This window comes from Varroa destructor, unplaced genomic scaffold (assembly GCF_002443255.2).
Source record: "Varroa destructor unplaced genomic scaffold, Vdes_3.0 BEIS01000005.1, whole genome shotgun sequence".
Classification (NCBI taxonomy): Eukaryota; Metazoa; Arthropoda; class Arachnida; order Mesostigmata; family Varroidae; genus Varroa; species Varroa destructor.
The window spans coordinates 34,029,886-34,049,832 of record NW_019211458.1 but is presented as its reverse complement, the minus strand read 5'-3'; the positions used below and the strand labels follow the sequence as shown (position 1 = coordinate 34,049,832).

The following is a 19,947-nucleotide window of genomic DNA, read 5'->3' as shown; positions in this document are numbered from 1 at the left end:
TCAAGAATCCAAGATAAATTTTGCGCAGACTAGACGTATGAATATAAAAAAACGAATAAACTTAAGGTGTGTTATCTAATTATATATATATAAAATACAGGATACATAATTTATTTGCGCAGACTGGCCGTAGCACTAGTAGCTCCTGATTAATCTTATTTTTATGCAATCACAAAAACTTCGTATCTAACTGATATTCTGATAAGGCTTCAGACAGCCGATTGACTACTACTACTATTGACCTTAAGACAACAGGCTATTTACAATTTATTTGTGAGCCAAGATCACTGACAGACTGCGCAAACCACAGCCACCGAAGCGATTAAAAGACCCCCGCGAACGCTGTTGAACCTGGAGTGGCAAGCACGCTGGCCACGAATATTGTACTACATCACTGATGACAGATTGCAAGTTATTTACATGTCGGCCACTACAATCTAACCAAAGCACCATTTTGGTGTTTTGGTAACCGAATCTTTCGAATTGCTAGCAAAGATAAATACAAACATACTTAATACTGGGAGGGGTTCTAGGAGTCCGTCCGTATAAGATGCCATACATACGTACATAGAAGCTAGATCCGACCGGTACAATTATACTCGTAACAGTATCTTCACTATATAGATTCGTATAAATGTAGTACGATACATCCCATGCTAAGACACTATTAAACCGGCATTGAGCCTGATTCCATTATGAAACACAGGTCAATTACAAAGCACAGTGGTTTCTTGTCGTTTGAATTAGCACTGTGAGGAACATTTATGTAGCGTCAGCGCTTGAGGCAGCGTAAAGACGCGTTGGCCGTAAAATTCAACCATCTTATCGATTCTGTTTGCAAAAGTATATGGGTAAACCAGGAACCTATTGGGAAGAGGAGGTACTTAATGAAAGTGCCAACGGGGCCGTGCTATAGATGCGACGTGGCGGTCATTACTCGCGATAGCTGACCAAGGGTAGCCCGTTAAGATGCTGTAGGCTAGATTGACTCAGTCAGGCGAGCTCAGCAATATTAAGCTTTCTATCAAATGGTCGCATTAAAGTATCTCTGGGCGCCGTGTTTTATCAACAGTACCGTGAAGGTGTTCAACAAGATATTTAGTTTGAAAGGTTGCGCCAATGTTGCACATGTATTTTACTATCCTCTCTTTTTTTTTTATTTAAACTCTTTAATAGATACCGTAAGGACCGTCGTAATGATTTCTTACAAGCCAGCTTTCTCAACGTACGTAAGCTGTATAGTAGGGCTTCTCTTTTTTAGAAGTAACAAGTATCTGTTAGAACCAAGTCTTACGTAAAAGGGTTACATGTGGATAACTGAGATTACTTGACTGTGAATAAAGCTTTTCGTCAGCCTCTAAAAAAATATCTTCGATTTCCATGCACATATCCTGAGTATCGTAAACGTAGGCCAGTTAGCTTTAACAACAAATAAAGCGGAACGCTCATGATACTTTACCTATTGATGTCAAAATCACGACTGCACCCAGAAGATAATCAGATTTAAAATGACCACTTTTATTAGCAACAAACAGACCTGCGCTTGTTTTGTAGTTATTTAAATTTAACTAATCTGATTCGTTTGCATAAAGTAACAAAAAGTATTGATCGAGTACATAACAGTTATTTCGTTGTAAATACCTTGCTTAACTTGACCAGGTACGCTTCCGTAGCCTTCAATTGACATTTATTAAAAATCCGCTCAATAACACTAGAAACACATTTCTATCTCATTGTGACATACATAAATTGACACGATTAATCGTTTTTGCAGTTTTTAGTCAAAAATATCAATTTGAGGAACAAGGATGCATATAATATTTTTACTGAACTTGTGGATATCTATCAATTGACTTCAAGAAAAAACCCCTTTTATATAGAAGATCGTGTTAAGTTCGCACCCTTCGAACGGCATTTCCGACCCAAAGACTCCAATTAAGTATGTTAACATGTACTGCACTTGGATTGATATTGATTTCGCATCGAGAGCTTATTGCTACCAATAAATGTTTTCCTAGATAGATTTCCATGTAAGAAAATTTATGCTAGTGTCTCGCAAATGAAAAATCGACCGCATTCAGCTTCTGGCCTTTCTTACGTTGAAATACATATTTTAGTCCTAAGAACATATATTCAGCTCGTCAAAATATATCAACTGTTGTAAATAATTGGCGTGAATAAAGTGGTGCCTTACATAAAGAAAATGTTTTCGATATTTCGATATTTTCCTCAAGAAATCTTTCCGATATTATATATAATGTAGTAATTCCGATAATATAAGAAAGATATTTCCGATGTTCGTAACATCAGCCATTACAACATTCCAATTCAAACTTGTCATATTCCCTCAAAAAAGCGCCCCAAAGTAGTTCGGAACACACTGAGGAGTAGGTGAGACGAACTGCTTAAATTTTTGACTATTTTCACGCCCAAATATCTATTTTCACTAATAGATTGATATCAAAAGCGCCTTCCTTCCTTACATAGAACGTCATGTTAGGCTTACCTTCGGGAAGCATTTTCAGTGCGAAAACTAAGATTTTGTATAGTGACATGTTTTGCATTTGGATTCAGCTCGGCGGAAGAACGAATGATGTGGATGATGCTAGATAATCATAGATCTCCTCCATAGACCTCCATGAAAACATTTGGCTGCCATTTTGTCAGTAGCGAAAAAAGTTCTGCGAAAACCCCACTCAAATACAACCCATCTTGACTTCTGCAGCTTTCTCATAGACACACGTAAAGGATTCTTAGCAAAAAACAAACACCTAAAAAGGGCGAACATCGCTACAAAACGAATAATTTGTCCCACTTTACATTACGCTTTATAGTATCGAACAGACAGGCTCCACCGGAAAACATATTCTTCCAATTGGCTACATCTTACCCGTAAAATGAAACTCTAGTGAATCGCTAAAAATCAGCCTAATCAAACCCCTAGTGGGGGGAAGGGGAAGGAGAATAGGAGAGACAAATGAGCAAGTAAGCGAACAGACACAGATCTCTTGCAGCCCTGAAATATATTACTCTTATTCATGCATATAGATATTTGATCACATTAACTAATCGTAATGATACTTCACCGAAATCCTAAAAGCAATCAAAGCGGAGACAAACAGGTAATTAGAAGATACTGAAAATATAACGCCCCGCAAAACTACAGAATAAAGAGATAATAATCAGACGTAGCTCTCGTCAAAGATAGACTAGGTCGACAATCACGGTCTTCACCTTTTCACCGTGAAGGTGTTTAGGCGGGAATTGCACCTATCTCTACAACAAAGTCGATCGCAATCTAATACAACTTAATGAACGCATCGGCAACGAGTAATTGATGAAGGTTGGTCTTACTATTGGTCGTACATGGAATAGCAGAAAAGCAATTCAACAACAACAGGTCGTTTACGATGTTCCTGTTCAGCCGGCTAATATTCATTGCCAGAGGGATTCTCGGCTGTCATTCTGCCAATATACACATGCATGGTGGGTGATCTACAACAGCCAGTTTAAGAAGCACCAAACAGACTCCTGCTTCACGCAGCGGTCCGTAACGAGAAGATCTTCAGAAACGTATAACATCAGACAGAACAGAATGTCTGGCTCAACTGGAGAGGAGAGATCATAGAAATGTAGCAGCCACTGCGGCAGGACCACCACGAACAGCCAGACGACGCCATAGTAACAAGCGACGGTCGGCATCTGCCTAGAAACTGTAGTAGCACATTTTCTACTGGACCCGAACGCTGATCCTTCTGTACAGGGCTGCTCGTACTCCCAAGCTACAGCATCGTATCATCGGTTCAAATACATTTCAATACATGTTCGATGTATAATAGAAGATGGTGGTGCTGTTTGTCACCCACAAGGCTACAGCCTCAACCTCCACCCACTCTACGAAAACCGGCGGATTTGCTTCGTCTTTGAATTTACGGGTTGTATTAACGTACACGTAGAGTTCTTAGTTTAGGGAAACTTAGGGAAAATTATGTATCGTGTTGGATGATATTGGAGCCGATAAATAACACGGGACAGCTGGATGAAAGTGACTGAATATCTTGTCTACATTGACGCTTTACAGTATCAAAAAATATTTTCTGTCCAATTTACATACGAACAAGATGAAGAAGCGATCTTAGCCACTGAGAATAACTGATAATTTTATATTTCGATCTAGTTACAACAGAAGTACCCCTTTTTTGAGACTGGAAACACTCGTGCTCTCCAGCGAACACTCGATGAATATCAATAGAATTAGTATAACAGTGGACTTGGCCTTCGATACTGCTATTGAATGTACAGTCGAGTATGGTGGTTATGATAATCACTGTCTTCATACGATTATGATTATCACTATTGATATGAGCTCAAAAATTACGTCACCGTCCCCCCAAAACTCCCAGTATTAGTTTTTTTTGTATCGCTTAAAAGCGGTGGTGCTGATGCTGCTGTTATTATGAAAAAAAAGCGTTACTTTTCCCAAAAAGGACGCGCGGGATTTCCAAAATGGGCATACGCGAAGAGCGGCTTCTGTAAGGCTACTGACGTGGCCCTACAGTATTGAATTAACTGCACAAGTTCTTTACTTCCTTTAGCGATCATTTTTGCCAAACATTTCAGTATGTTTATTCTCCTGCAGAACATAAATCCGATAATACGAAAACGTAATCGACTGTCTATTCAGTTGAGAAGATATCGCACCCCCCGCAAGTATGCGTCCTCAAGCGGGAATTGGGGATCATTTAGGATCCTACTATCCTTCCTGCCATTCCACGAAAAATCAAATTCAAAGTTCAATTTATAGGCCATTCGCTCTCAAGACAACGATTCCATATTTCAAACCACATATATAACGCACCTTAGCGGACTTTCCTTACTCTCAGAAATATTCTATTTGGTCTTTCTATATTTACTTTACTGCTTACCAGTTTAAAAAGAGATGCTCTGTCCTGCCGCGGTAGTTGTCCTGCTGGCCATTAACTACGCGACTGTTGACGGTCATACTTTCACATGCAAAGGGGCACAACAGACCATCACTGCTGGCACCAATCCACCAACCAGGGCTGAAAAAATTATGAGCGATTCGATAAAAAAACAAATACACCGCAGCATACGGACGAATGTATTAACAGCTACTTCACATCCACGACCGCTGTTACACTAATACTAGCTTATTTTTCCTCCGTTCGCATCTGCTCCCTGACTGATGCTTATTTTATCCTTGTTACGTTACGACTACTCCAAACACTGGAGTCAACCCTGTGATCTTCAACACACGCAGGCAAAGGATAAAATCAAACCAAGTATCGAATGAAACTTAGTCTCGATTTCTGTTACAGGCACAGTCAGATAGGACTGCTGTGGATTATACTGTTACTCCTAGGATGAAGCTGTGAATGGCTTTGTTGTGCTTCTGCTGATGCCAATGATATTCTCTAGCTAAACAGAGAAACTCGGTATCCTGAGTAGCAATCGGAAGGCTAAGATTCACGCTCACACAACAACAATAAATTGTAGATCGTCGCAAAGCACAACAACGAGCACCACGACAAGGAATGACCGATGACCACGGACTGCAAAGGCTGCTAGAAAACGTCGCTGCTTCTGGGACGGTTAACTATGGAGTATGTTTTCGTCTTCCTCTACCGGTGGTTACATTTTCATAATTTTTATACCGTCGTTCGTTGATGTCACTGTTAAATACAGCCTAGAGTAAAACGGTTAGAAAACCCACATCCAGGTTTTTACCAAGATATTTGTCCTTGGCAGGATCTTATCTCGAAATGTAGCAGTATCTTAAACAGCAAACCCGCCTGCATACTTTCTCGTTTGCGCTTTGCACTTAAATTTACTTGGCCATTTTGAGTCGTGTCAGCAATAGCGTTACAGCATAATAGGTCTTCACAAAGAAAAAACTAACTCTAACTAACGCTGGGACCTGTGCGTATCAGTGTATCTGTCTGTGGCGGAGCTGTTTCATACAACGATTTCTTTCGTGAAGTGCTTCTGCAGTTCTATACCCCCGAAGGTACTCACACCAAATTTATTCTCTCGTGGCTCTTAAGTTAACTTCTGTCTACACAAAAAACAACCGCTCGTAATGGATACCGTGGCATCGTTGGCTAACAATGATAATTTTTTCATCAGGGAGTGAAAATTGATCGAATAGTTGAACACTATAAATAGCGCCACGCGCAGCTGGTCTGCACTGTACTGTTTACGTAGTCTGTTTCCGTCTAATCGACTGACTACGTAGCGTAGTCAGGGTCGTACTGTCGTTGCTCACTGCGGGGTCGGACAGCGTTAGAGGCGACAACTTTGGGCAATGGGGTTTCGAACTTGATCCAATCGTAATACCACCAGGAGCAGCTCAAGTCTTTTTTTGTTGCTTGAGCGGTTTGGCCGCTGGCGGCTATCTCAGCCGATGGCGGCGCCGTCTTGCGATACAGTGTTCTCTGTCTGCCTCTCACCAGGCGCTGGCAGCAGCAAGCGCGGCTGTGTCTCCCTCGCACTAGCGACCCACTCCGTTCGCTGCCGACTTCTAAGACTACTACTGCCGCCAGCACCGTCACCGCAACGGTAGAAACGGCAGCAACGGCCGCGACGACGACGACGGCGGCGGCGGCGGCAGCAGCAGTCCAAGCAGTACTGCGTCGTCGTCCACTCCGACCTGGAACCGAAAAGAAGAGCGCAACCACAACAACAACAGCAGCAGAATAGCTGTCGCTATAACGAGCGTTAGCGAGTTCAATTCCGCTGTCACATTTCCAGAACGAAGAACAATCTCTCCTGTGTAAACAACAACATAGAAATGAATGGATGGATTTGTATTTTGGGTGGTGTTTTGTAGAACACTAGTTTATATGCAGGGCGGAGCAGACAACATATTTGCTGATGAACGCATATGTTAAGGCTGCTCTTTCTTGAAGCGAGGGAAACGCTGAAATGAAGTCAATTAAGATATATAATATGCCTGAAATAGGAAAACAGTACACATAACGTATATACGGTTTTATTACAGAATGAATGTAGCATGATTAAGGTCGTTCTATTTTTGTTCTCAAAAGTATGTACGTTCGCCGAGGGGGGTGCCTTTAGTGAACCCAGAGAGAGCAATAGTTGGTCACATATTGATCAGAAATCGCGTATGGAGTAGAATTGGATTGCCCGTTTTTACTCTACATATCTAATATAGTTCTTTAGACCGTATTGACTTTAAGGAAAACAACGGCTACGGAACTTAGTGCGTCCTGCCCTTTGTATTAATATAATGACGACAGATACTATCCGTGCAGTTGAAGAGTTGTAAGCTTGCCATGCATAGCACAACACGCCGCTGTAAAGAGCAACAAACAATGTTGCCATCGCTATTATAACTGGAAACATTGCGCACGGAATGGCAGTGCTAATGATATTATGCTACTAAGTTTTGTCGAAAGTGGAATATGAAGGGCGCCTTATTCGCATTTCGAGGACCTAACGCGCATAAAAGTATGCCTCTTCTATAGTAAACTTCTCTCTGCAAGTGACCTGGTAACTTACAGTGATGCAGTAAAATCCACTGCTCGTAATAGCGTAGCGCATGACGTGTTTGCTTGTTGAACTAATGAAAGACACATGGTAGTTTACGTTTGAATTCAGGCGCAGGTAGATTCCATTCCGCATTGGAAAACAGCCGTCTGAAAGAATGCTTAGTGGCGGACTTAAAACACGGGAAATGTTTTTTTTTTAACTGATTTATTATAAAGCTGACACTTTGCTACATTGTTACAATGGATAAACAAGTTGTGAATGACGCAGTTGTTAGACTTGGAAATCTTCTTATAAAGGCCCGAGTTTTCACAATTCACCATTTGTCAGCAAAAATTCGAGCACTTCGGAAGACCCATCCTCAAAAGTCTGAGAGCAGGATTCACCGTCTGCTGCTTGAAATATAGTAAGCCTTCATTCTTATATGGATTGTTTTAGTTAGATAAAATATTTGAGATTACAGTACACGTCAGATAAATGTTTGCTGTCATTTTTAATAGGTGCAATGTTTAACACAGGAGGCAGTCACCGATGGTTTATGAAAAGGCCACAGAATAACTATATAATAATTTTATAATGTGAATTCGATTACAAAATGCGCATAAACTTTGATCTTGAGGGTAAAATAAATTGCAGTGTTTCATAGGAGTTTTCTTGAAAAAAATTCATTCCACAAAGTTATCGTTAGTATAACATGCATAACATTTACAACTTTTAATTAGAACTTGCGTTGTACTTGAAACGTTCACGTTTCTTTTTGTATTGATCTTGCAGTTTTTTAAAGACGCTCACCAATTCCCGTCAACGGAAGTTAATGGCCCGTAGGATTCTTGTCAACGAAGATGATCACGCACGTGCGATGGAGTCTGAAACAACAAAGCCCGAAGAACGGGCGTTTCACAGATTATGCAGGTATGTTGATAGCAATTAAAAGACATATATGACTATACCATCATTTTTTACAATATGATTATTCCAAACACAAGCGTTAGTGTCTATACGGAACCCAGTACAAAGTTTTTGTACGTGACAGTTTTTATTTTGAAAAAAATTATTCCATTTATTTCAAGCGCCGGTCAATCTGAAAAACTGAACATCTGTTACTACGTCTTTAAGATCCTAACTACTCTGACAATGTCCAACTTGCTGCTGCATTGCTTGTGATAAGCATTAGATCACCAATATATTTCTGTACCGAGGCGCTCGTATGAGCAGTCGCGTCAAAATTTAGTAAACCAAATCCATCTGTAAGACAACCAGTTTAAGCAGTTTTTGTGTATTTTAGCATGGTAAACAAGATACCTTCAACGTTTCGAAACATATGATTTCCAAGAACCTGTATTTTTGCTCACACATCATGCTCTAGAAGAGAGTTAATGAAATTAACTTCCAACAAAATAAATGACAGGTTCATGTAAAACCGATTTGGCAACGTATTTCGCAACGTGATTATCTGTTACCTTCCATCTTCGTGTTGACTTTCAACACGATTCTTTTGAGAGACTACAGGTAAAGTATTAATGTATGCAACGTATTTATAGATAGCACGAACAAGCGTTAATAACTGGCAACAAGTACTTGCCTCGCACTCATAATTATGTGATGATCGGAGGAAGTGAAACCTGGGAACGCTGAATGAGTTAAACGAAGTCAGTTTGTTGTTAGTTATGTATCGCAAAGGGCAAGCGTTAGGTTTCATACTCACAATAAGATAACACTTTGCATTGACCTTACAGTCGGATTAGGTATCTAGTGAGTTTTCAGAGCGTTTCAGATTAAAAGCAACCGTAGCAAGAGTGTATTTCGGAGTCCGCAAATAACTGAGACTACAACGAACATATTTGCGATAGGGTGAAAATAAACGACTCTGCCATACGACCCTTAAGAAAATGGATATTGAAAAAAGTAACTTGTTAAAGGCCATTCTGGACTTGCAGCAAATAATGAAGTACTTTATGTACGTACGGAATCAAATTCTGCCGCAGTGTACCTATCGAAGGAAAATGCACCTTTCACAAAGCCTTCAGATATGAGTTACAAATGTTAAATAGTTCTTAGAATTTTCAGAATTCGCAGTTGAATGAATTCGATACACAAATGGTCTTACGATTCAAAATTCTACACAGATATGAAAAAGATCTACTGTGGCCTCGGGGCGCCTTTTCCATCGCCATATATATGCTATAAACCCGAAAATAAATGTATCATAATAAAGACTGCGGCGAGTAAATCCGTAGTAAGTACAAGAACAGTTCAGCATATACCATTTTATAAAAAGCGGAAGTCAGTAGTGTATGACGGATTGTTTTTTTTCTATGTACAAACTCGCGAAGTAGGTAACAAAAAGGATTAGTTCCAGCTGCTATGGCACGAAAAGCATTACACCAACGGAACAGGTAACTCAAACAAAAGTCTGATTCTATTTTTCGGAATATAAGGTGTAACGAAATGTTAAATTAGTTGTAAAAAATCTCCATGGTCGAGCTACAGGTTTTGAATTTATTACGTGACTTTATAGGGAAAAATATATTGAGATGTTTTTATCGCACTTTCGTATAAAATACGCCGATTGGAAATATTGGGTGCCGCCGCTGTTAGAGATGTGGGACAAAAGGCAAAAAATAAAGGAGGAACGGAAGGTCATCGGAAAAGATAAAAAAAAGGTGAGCAAACTATGATTTCTTCACCAACACTTGATACAATTAAGTTTGTTGGCAATACAAAATAGCAACATTCAGAGATTTGATAATTTATTAGCAAACTATTTTGGCAGCAATTCCGCGGTCTGATCAAATATAAAAACATGTGGGCCGTTTCGTTCAATAAATTTACTTAGGCTAATACGATGACGGCTTTCATCGTTTTTCAAGCGTGCATTTACGGGGCCAAAGGAGGGGCGTGGTGTAAATACCTAGGCCGTATATCGTAACACATTGCTGTAGGAACCATGAACAGAATAAGGCATACAGGCCAAAAAAAAAACGAACAGCTACTCAAGTGACTGATATAGTCATTTTGCCTCTTCATATCGGTGCTGAACCTCTGCTGGCAGTTTCGAAACGATTTTGAAAAGTGATTTCGAAGACTTGTTCACGTAAGACGATAGCTGAAGGCCAGTTCGAATTCGACAGGTTAAGAGCCGCTGTGTAAAGGTTAAATCAATGAAGTGAAATTGTTGTCACGGAAAAAGTTGAGTCGTCGTTTCTTGTTAGTATTGTGGGCATGACATGAATCTTGCTAAGACAAAGTAGGGCTGCCTGTTTTGGTCTCGGGCAATACTGACACTTTGCATGCCATTACAGGATCGACCTTCGATAAAAGAAATGGTTCGGGAGACAAAAACCAAGCGAGAACGAAACGACGAAAACTTTGTGAATAAACAAGGTAGATTATATATTACTATTATTCATTTTTTACCGGATATCATTATTACTACAAGTCAAGTTACATTGGTTTTTGCTTTAAATACGTCTTAAGTACAATTACTTAATCATCGTTACGTAATAACAGTTTCTTCCAGCAAATGAAGCCCATGTGTCCTGTTTGTTTGAATGAAATGTATGTGAAGATTTAAATCTCTTGATTCCAAAACCTCATACAAAACAAATGTAGTGCTACATAGTTTGCTTGAAGCTGAAAGCGTAAAATGTGTTTTATTCAAAAGCAGCTTCAGACAATACAGCTAGTGGAGTATTACTAGATTAGTTCTACCCATTTGTAGAGGCGTGTTTTGGACTACTGTTTTTTTCGAAGTCTCCTTGAGTTAACTATCAAAAAAATCATTACATTGTATTTTTACCATTATATCTTTACGTGAACATGGTCCAGATAGCAAGCATTTGGACTAAGTAGTTTTTTAAAAATTACGAACGCGTTTATTACGACCTTAGCGTTTTCGTATTTATTTTTAAATTCTATCATTGTATGTTTTTGAGACAATAAAGGTTTTTATTGAGGAAGCTAGAGATGTTGCTCTAGATTTACTGCCTTTGTATAAGTTTGTAATGCTCTGTCAGATATTATATGAAGTAATATATATGTGATAGCTACATACTACTTTGTTACGTAAATACGGTAGTATGTTGTACATGTACACATCGTTTGCGTCAAATGAAAAGCTTAGTGCACCTGCATGCATGACCGTTACGTTTGCTGCGCTTGATAAGAAACGTAGATCTGTACTCAAAATTTCAGATACTGACTTGAATGGTGAAAGCCTAAAACCACGAAACAGCATAGAAACATATCTCAGCGACAATAAGCAACGAAAACCAACGGACATCAAAAAAGGATTTGATAAACACGCTAAGAGAGCTAGAGCTACAATGTCTACAACGGTATGGCCTTTTAAAAATAAAGAAATATTAAATTTAGTGCCCTAGCTAGTAAAAACACCTGTGCAATAGTATTAGTCGTTGGCCAGGACTCACTTGCCTAAAGGAAAGTTAGAGAAGTAGCATTGACTAAATACATAACATTCTCATGCACAAATGTAGGGTCTCACAAACTATTTGACAGTAATAATGACTCTGTTGTGAAGATGGTAATCGGTATCACCTTTTTTAACAAACTGTAGACTTTAGATAAATAGTCTTCCCCTATAAGACAAGTTAGTTGACACGAACTCGAAAGTGAATGCGAATAGAAACAAGTGGCCTACTTTCTGTTTATAATAATATCTGAAACTCTAAATTGCTTACGTCAAATACATACATAAAGTAATACTAATATTGGTCTACTTGATCGGCTTCTTGCAGAGTGATTCATCAGATCAAGCAGTACCCCAAATAAATAAGAAAGCTATTAGCAACAATCGTCGCCTTTCCAGCAAAAAATTTTCCAGTGTGTCAACAAATTTTATCGGCGAGTCAGACACCAGTGCGGAAGAGTCTATGACAGAAAATTGGGAAGAAGAAGAGGAGCCAAGTAGCGATGAGGCTGATGAAGAGGTTGTGTTCAATCGAAAAAAGGCAGCGCGACGTTTGAGCACTCACCAGAACGGCGATAGTGAAGGCAGCGAAGCTGAAGATTGTTTCACAGATGGAAACAGTGACGACAACAATGACGTCCAAAGAAGCCAAAGAGCCTCTAATAACATACCTGGCTCGGTAGGACTTAATCCATTTCGGCCGTACGCGCCTCAGCATATTGAATATTCAGACAGCGAGGGTAGTGATGACATTTGGGCCAACCGCGATACTAATGATGCAACTCGACAAGATCAAAAAGTGAAGGACCTCAACTTTGGAAAAGATGTCGACAATGACACCAAGCAAATGGTACAGGAAAACAAAGTAAACACTGCATCTGGTAAGAGCGAGATTGACGAAAATACCGAGGAAGAAAATGAACGAGAGAAGGATGAAGATATAGAAGCGTCTGATGTGACCGAAGAAACGCGTCATTCGGGGGGTCATCTAGGGGGTGAAAGCTCTGAAGATTCTAAAAATGAAATGGAGCTTCGGTGCAAAAGACAACTTCCTATTGATGGTGTGTTTTTATTGGTACACGTTCGCTTCAGTGTCCTAAAGTAATCAAGCAAATTCTACTAGAGATTCGTATATAGCGATGTAAATATCGAAGTACTTAAGCTCTGAACATAAGTTACTCATGTATTTGGATTTTTGGGAGTCTTTTTTCTACAGGTTTAAGGAACAACAAGAAAAAAAAACTTGAAATTGACTTCTCAGTACAAAACAGACTTCAGTGTATCACAAAGGATATGGACGATCTCGCAATAAGAAATAAAGCAATGCAGCAGATGGAGGAACTAAAAAAACGACAGGTGCTAAGGAGAGCCAACAAATCCGCCGAGCCAAAGCTAGGTTAGTTAGGCATAGTGGAAGCAAGCTATATGCCCAAAAAATTCCGTTCTCGACTTATATACATCAATCAGTATTCCTAACCAAAGCCAAGCTGTATGCTACTAGACCAAGAAGAATATGGGAAAGATGCGAGTCACGGTCAAATAATTTCATAAATTTACTGTAATTTTGTCTTATTGAATGCAGGTATTATACAAGCTTATTATCACTCTCGTAATTTTAACTGACTCCAAAAAAAGCTATTGAAAAAAAGTAAATATTTATACTATGAGAGCGACGAGAGATTTCTGATTTTCTGGAAAACTTCAATTAATCAGACGGTAGAGATTAACTGGCTTCTTTGGACAGGTTGGATATATGGTTATCATGCAAAATTGGTTATATGCAACTCGTTTAAGACTATAGACGAACCATGCTCATGACTACCGTATCTAGTGTGCTTGACTTTTGTGAACAGCAACAAGGTGTTTTTTACAGAACTGTTATTGACTTTTCGCAAAAAAGTCCTCTCCTATATTTTTTCTCGTTTTCATGATGATGGTTGTGTGATTATAGGCTCTGATAAAAATGACGATGCATGCTCCAATTCAAATGATTCTGGTGAGGCAGAAAACGATAGTAGTGGTGGCGAGGATTCAGATGAAGGGGCGTCATTTTTTTTAAAAGGCGACGAAGAAACCAGAGATTCCACGTCAAAAACCATTCCCAAAGAGAAAGCTCCTAGCTTGAATCGCCGTGAAAGGAGGGGTCACAAGAAGAAGTCATATACAATTGACAGCACTGAAGATAGCATCTACAGGGGCATAGGTGAGTGTTAACGAGGTATAAAGCAAAAATGGTGTTATTTTCATTTACTCAAATAGGTCGTTAGGCGGATAGTTGTTAACTACTATAAGGAGATAGCGACCTTCTAAGGCGACTAAGTTGCTTTTACAATGATCGAAGCTGTTTGCAAATTACTTTTATTTTGCGTTTCTCGTTGGTTAACTTTTGAAGGATACGTTTGTCCTAGTGGCGTTGGTTTCATACTATCTCATGTGCTTATCCAAATGTATTTTAGGCAGAAAATCCGATTTCAACAGTCAGCGCAAGCGGCCTTTTCGTGGAAAGGCTCCTGCTTGTTTCAGTCATAACGCTGAATTGCCATTCCCTGAAAAACTTGGCCCTCAATTAGGTTATCGGGCAGGAGCGGCACCTTTTGAAAGACGCGAGTCCTTCGGAGGAAAGGCGATCAATTTTAAAGGAAGAGGAAATTATAGTGGGAAGTATTCTGGACTTACGAAAAATTTTGAAACTCATGTAGAAAAAGATCATAATGGAGCCGTCCATGACATGGAAAAAGATCGTAAAAGTTTTAAAGGCTTTAACAAAAATTCAAAAAGTTATTTTCACCAAAGGGAATTTGGAAATCAAAGTTACAATAATGCAGGTAGTTCTACAGGATATCAGAGAGAAGAAAAGGGACACGATTGGACGCCGCATCAGGATCGGAATAGTTTCGTCAGCGGTAGAAGCAACGAGCGTCAATATAATACTGGGCTTGAGTCCCAAAAACAATTCCAGAAGAAGCCCTTAATTACAAACAATAGAAATAAACAATCCAGGGATGGTACCGCCACTGGATTAGATGCTCAGTTTCAGGTAAATTTTGCCTAAATTTTTTATATCTGGTGTTGAAAGAAATAACTTTCATTAAATATACGTGGTCAAATGTGTGATTCTCTCTTAGGTTAGAACCTTTGGTGGGCTTGCAATGTGTCTTCTTGCTGGGTAGGCTGAGTTAATGCATTTACTTCTAGCTACTGTATTGAGCAAAGTGTATTGAGCTTAAGTCTATTCCTGTCATCAAGCTCAATCAGAGTTACTTTTTTTTATTCTATCTTCGCTGAAAAGCAAACAAAGTCATTTTATAACTTCATACTATCACTCATTTAGGCAGAGCTAAGTATCATAAGATGCATTACCTTGCAAAAGAACCTGAGACCATGTTTTATAGAGGGTCGTTATTGAAATAGGCGTTCTTTCTGCCGCCACCAGTTCACAATGAATCTCAGAATTAAAGTGTGTCACAACAAAAAGCTGCATCATGAAGCATTTATACTAATCCTATGTTGTGGGGTTCAACTTTCTTATCGCAGGGAGGAAAACAGTCAAAGAAGACATCATACCATAAAAAAGGGTCTCTACAGGAACTACATCCTTCGTGGCTTGCGAAGAAAAAGCTTAGCGCCGCAATTAACCAACCATTTCAAGGAAAGAGAATCATATTTTCTGATGACTAGCTAAATGATTCGGTAAACCTCTTCAGACTTTTGTTTTTTTCTATAAATCACAGATTATTTGGCTTGATTTTGTGTTCCCTTATTATTAACCGCTTTGGGTAAGATTGTTATTCATGATTATTATATTGCATATTTCAACGATTGTCACTTTTGCACGGCACGAATAGATGGCATTTCGAAATTAGCTCGTATTTGCTTTAGTTGCTGTTCAGGCAATTTCTGTTAATCTCATCTTAACTGAACCTCTATTAGCATTGTTATATCGCTAAGTCAGCTTATGATTAACAGCATTGGCGACATACAGTCGAAATTTGTTGAATTGTATAATTAAGGTAACCTGTTATCAGTGACAGCATGTTTGAGTGTAAATCATTTTAATTTACAAAATATATATACTTTTGAACGTTAATTAACTGTCTTGTTATTGTTTTGAATTTTTTGAATCACTGATTCGAATTATCGGGTTACTTGTGTCTAATGGCACAATAAGATATTAAGTTTTTTCGATAGTATTAGATTATGTCGGGAATGTTATTATTTGTTCATCTTAAAGGATGATGAGAAAATGAAAGCAAGAGGATAAATTGGCGATTGATTAAAAGCAGTCCACTTATTTAAATCCTGAGCGATGAGGTTGCGTAGGTCAGTCGGAATTTTATTATCTACGTACTCGTGAAAACGCCTCTATTGCTAGTTGATTTAAAATATCGGTCATCAGCGAAGATTGTTATTATATGCACGAGATGAATGGTCTGCTTACTGTTAAGGCCAGCTGCAGTGCTGCTAATGGCGAACTGGCACCAGAACGGACATTTCTGGGCGCTTAGTAACAAAGCTGAAAGTGCCTTGCCATCTTCAAGAGTTTTCCTCCTTTGGGATTAATTACATTAGAAGAACTATTAGTCTCAGAAGAAGATCAATTTATAAACTGCGTGTTTTTCTTTAATCAAACGCCTCATACCCAGGCCCTTTGGCACATTGCAATTATAATTTTCATGTAGAGGCATCACGGTCGTAGGCATGTTCCAAATATCAACAAGGAGTGGAACGTTTTGCAACGCGTTGTTCTTCCGATCAACAGATCACCAAAACTATGGAGCGGTCGATCGCCCTACTGTCTGTAGAAAATTATTAATCTGTAAGAACGAGTTATAGAAAATGTATCAGCTTCAAAGTCCTACGTTTAGCAACAGCCGCTAGGTATCATACCAACCTTTTGAAACAACAAGGCAGAAATAGGAATACAAGTTTTATTCTACGTGCAAGTGGTCAATTCGACTGCAACATTAGTACTAAATTCCTTTAAATTAGAGCAAAAGTGTCACTGAGCGTGATAAACTGACCTAAGTATCGGTGGTGCGTCGAACTAAAGTTTCAAAGTCGTTGATTGGAGCCGTTCATTTAGAGGTTAAATTGCCTCCTTCAGCCGTACCAACTCCCAGACGGTACTTACAAAAGAACATTAAGGATGCAAATAATAAATTCCAAGAATGGCAAACCAGACGAATAACGGTCACATTCTGCTCCAATCTGTTTAGAAGCAGCAGCGGTACTCAAACCGCATCAGTAAGTTCTTTTCTTCACAACATATGTCTTATAATAATAATATATATCCATCTTATAAACTATGACACAGCTATGAGGCAGCTAACTTGTGAGTAGGGCCTGACTGTCTCCGACCTAAGGACATCAAAAATCTGCTACCCCCTTGGCGCGGTGTCGTTGCCCAGAAACCTAGTCACAATGGCGACTACGTCTCCCGACGAAAGTCGATACCATGTGCAGAGTACTAGTTACCACTTGATTATTCGAATAAGAGAAGACGGGGATGTCGCTTGTATCTATTGCTTGTTCTTTGACGTTACGAAGAACAGCAGCTGAAGTGGCGCGTAGGGATTTTCAGCAGAAGTTTACTATGTTTTGACCGCCTGAAATGCAGGTGATATATGCAGTACAGTGGTAAATAGTATTCCTGAGTTACAAAAATTTTATAACTGCTACCATCTGCCACCAACAGGAGAAGTAACAGGCCTTTAATGAGGAAATGCCCTTAGACTGACTCTTTTCTACCCTGCTATAAATATGAGATACCTTTTCTGGAGTCTATATATATGTTATTATTGCTGAAGTCTAGGACAGAACTCGAACGCATGTTTACGATATGCGAAGTTTTTATACCAAGTCCTCTTTTCAGGCAACCGAACAAACGAAGACTAGGTAGCATATTTTACTTCTGCCTAATAGTCAGGTAAAGACCGTCAAAATGTTGATTTTACCAGGAATACTTCTGATCTTATCAGAATCGTTAGAAAAGGAATATCTTGAGAAGGCGTTCACAGAGAATACTGACCAAGAATTAAAAATATACTTACAATTCTAACAAAAAGATTAAGAGCGGACAAAATTATATTTTTTTCATTAAAAAACTGAAACTTTACAAAATAATACACATGTATTTAATACACATTTTACTAAAATAACAGCTTTTCTAAAAAGGTGCAACTAAGTGTCAACTTGACTTCGTTGACTTTTATTATGTAATATAAAGCTGCTGCATAAATAATGGCGTTTTCTTTTCGAATGTTTCATTTCTCTTTTCCTTTTTTACCGTTTGTTATTTTACCTGTTGTGGTTCTGGTGTATGATGAATGTTCTTCGCTTTATTATCTACACATCGAAGCCAAAACTTTTCAGCAGTTGTGTACTTCTGATTTGCATTACCGTTCCTGACCTTGTCATTGACATTAGAAAACCAACGGTAGGTCACGCTACGCCATCTACTGCCTTTTGAACAGGAAAACACCGATGCGACAGGGTCTTAAATCATGAGGACATAGAAGCACAGAATGAACGATGGATTGGATATGACAACCGGGGACTAGGCAGGTCTTTCGCATGTAACAATGTTGTTGGAATAATGCGTGCTTCGAAAAATAACATTTTAAATCGGCAGGGAGGCATTTTTTATACTGTTTTGATTAAAGTTTCTATGATTACAGAAACCTATTAATTCGTTTTACGTTTTGAAATAGAATCGCCTCTTGTTTAAATTCAAAGCATGGATATTTCTGGTTTACAGAAAAACACATTGTACGCTTACTTTATTCAGCATTCAGCCCAGGTCCACAAGCTCTAGATATTTGTATCGTGTTATAAGTGGACTCCATGCTAGAGAAGGCTTCATGGCTATATCTTTCTATTTATATATTGCGCATATATTTGTCAAAGATGGCACCTTAAACTTATGCAATGTACCTTGCGCCAGTCGGCCAACAAATTAAGCGAACTCAAACTTCATAACCGCATTTGCAAGCGATATACTGCAAAACTTCTTGAAACCATTATACAAAAACTTTAGTGCGAAAGTTTTTCTATCCATCTTATTCTTCAGATCTATCTGACAGGTTATTACTTTTTTCACTACTATGAGGTGTAACTCGTAGTGGCGCTATCGTCTCAAGTATCAGAAATTTGTACCGATTGCCAATACCGCAAACATTTAAATATCCCCACGTCTCCCCTCCGAAGGGGGAGGAGATCACAATTTGTACCATCGGTTTTCCACTCCTCGATACAGTTTTTCAATTCGATTATAGGAGTGGCTTTGAATACTTTACTGTCGCCTCGTCGTTGATTTTTACGACCGCTTAGGTGCCGTTCTTGAGCTTTGGATAGAGTAAGTCACAGCACTTCGGCGAAAATAAAGTTAAAGCAAAAGAGGCGTTGAGTTCGTCTAAAACATAAAAAGATCCAAGTAGAAACGTGTGAATCAATCTGTTATTGTAGTGCAACAATATTTCAAAATGACCAAGCATTACTCGTGGGATACATGTAACTTTTTGTGAGTTGGATTAGGCATATTTCCAGTACGAGCTCCTTTGTTTTAATCCATTTTGTACGTACTCGCTGTGACCAAGTACGAAGAACAAAACGTCTTTAAAGATCTCTTGTCCGTCGCGAAACCTCTTATAAGAAGCACTGACTTATAGCCTCGCTTCAAAAGCCTTTTGCTTTGTTTACGAGCACAATTTCGAACTTAACGCAGAATGGGTTTATTTCGCAGTATTTCGGCTTTGTTTTTTGAAAAAGAATGGGAGATTAGTGTTTAAAAACACAGCAGTTACTGATCACTTAGGGCCATTTTCTGGTAAAAGTATTACTTTGACTTATGTATAAAGAAAGTCTTTCTATCGTGCAAGATACGGAGCTTGTGCACTAAAAACTCAATCAGTTTTTGTTAATTTTAATTAGGCTCTAGCAGCGTAAATTGTACGAGCTTAGGTGAGATATTTTCGCTGAATAAAAGGATA

The 19,947-nt window shown here is 38.9% G+C and overlaps 2 protein-coding genes across 9 annotated transcripts in view; one reads left to right on the top strand and one right to left on the bottom strand.

Moving 5' to 3' along the window:
- Smurf (SMAD specific E3 ubiquitin protein ligase) overlaps window positions 1-6,771 on the bottom strand; it is a 52,426-nt gene extending 45,655 nt beyond the window's left edge. For 2 of the 6 annotated variants that reach the window (XM_086991051.1, XM_022809670.2), the window contains exon 1: window positions 4,926-6,770. The gene's annotated coding sequence lies outside the window, so the exon portion shown is untranslated. Of the gene's footprint in view, window positions 1-567; window positions 820-4,925 lie in introns of those variants that run through there. The other 4 variants (XM_086991053.1, XM_086991054.1, XM_086991052.1 and 1 more) reach the window with 3 other exon arrangements.
- A 332-nt stretch (window positions 6,772-7,103) lies between these two features.
- Window positions 7,104-16,046, top strand: LOC111252129 (uncharacterized). 3 transcript variants are annotated; one of them, XM_022809605.2, is made up of 10 exons: window positions 7,104-7,936; window positions 8,305-8,442; window positions 10,049-10,193; window positions 10,833-10,914; window positions 11,725-11,867; window positions 12,288-13,020; window positions 13,176-13,355; window positions 13,911-14,162; window positions 14,416-14,996; window positions 15,494-16,046. In XM_022809605.2, the coding sequence occupies exons 1-10, from the start codon at window positions 7,773-7,775 to the stop codon at window positions 15,635-15,637; spliced, it is 2,562 nt and encodes an 853-aa protein (XP_022665340.1). In that variant the 5' UTR covers window positions 7,104-7,772; the 3' UTR covers window positions 15,638-16,046. The 3 variants fall into 3 exon arrangements, with proteins under 3 accessions (XP_022665340.1, XP_022665341.1, XP_086847181.1); XM_022809606.2 differs by lacking the exon at window positions 7,104-7,936 and adding an exon at window positions 9,867-9,926 and having other exon boundaries at window positions 8,325-8,442; XM_086991055.1 differs by lacking the exons at window positions 7,104-7,936; window positions 8,305-8,442 and having other exon boundaries at window positions 10,052-10,192; window positions 10,831-10,914.
- The last annotated feature ends 3,901 nt before the right edge of the window (window positions 16,047-19,947 follow it).

What these genes read in the sequence shown, in the direction of transcription:
- LOC111252129 (XM_022809605.2), top strand. Translation starts at nt 7,773, where the DNA reads ATGGATAAACAAGTTGTGAATGACGCAGTTGTTAGACTTGGAAATCTT. An exon ending in GCGTTTCACAGATTATGCAG is followed by an intron (nt 8,443 to 10,048) that starts GTATGTTGATAG and finishes GTGACTTTATAG; the next exon opens with GGAAAAATATATTGAGATGT. An exon ending in ATCCGCCGAGCCAAAGCTAG is followed by an intron (nt 13,356 to 13,910) that starts GTTAGTTAGGCA and finishes GTGTGATTATAG; the next exon opens with GCTCTGATAAAAATGACGAT.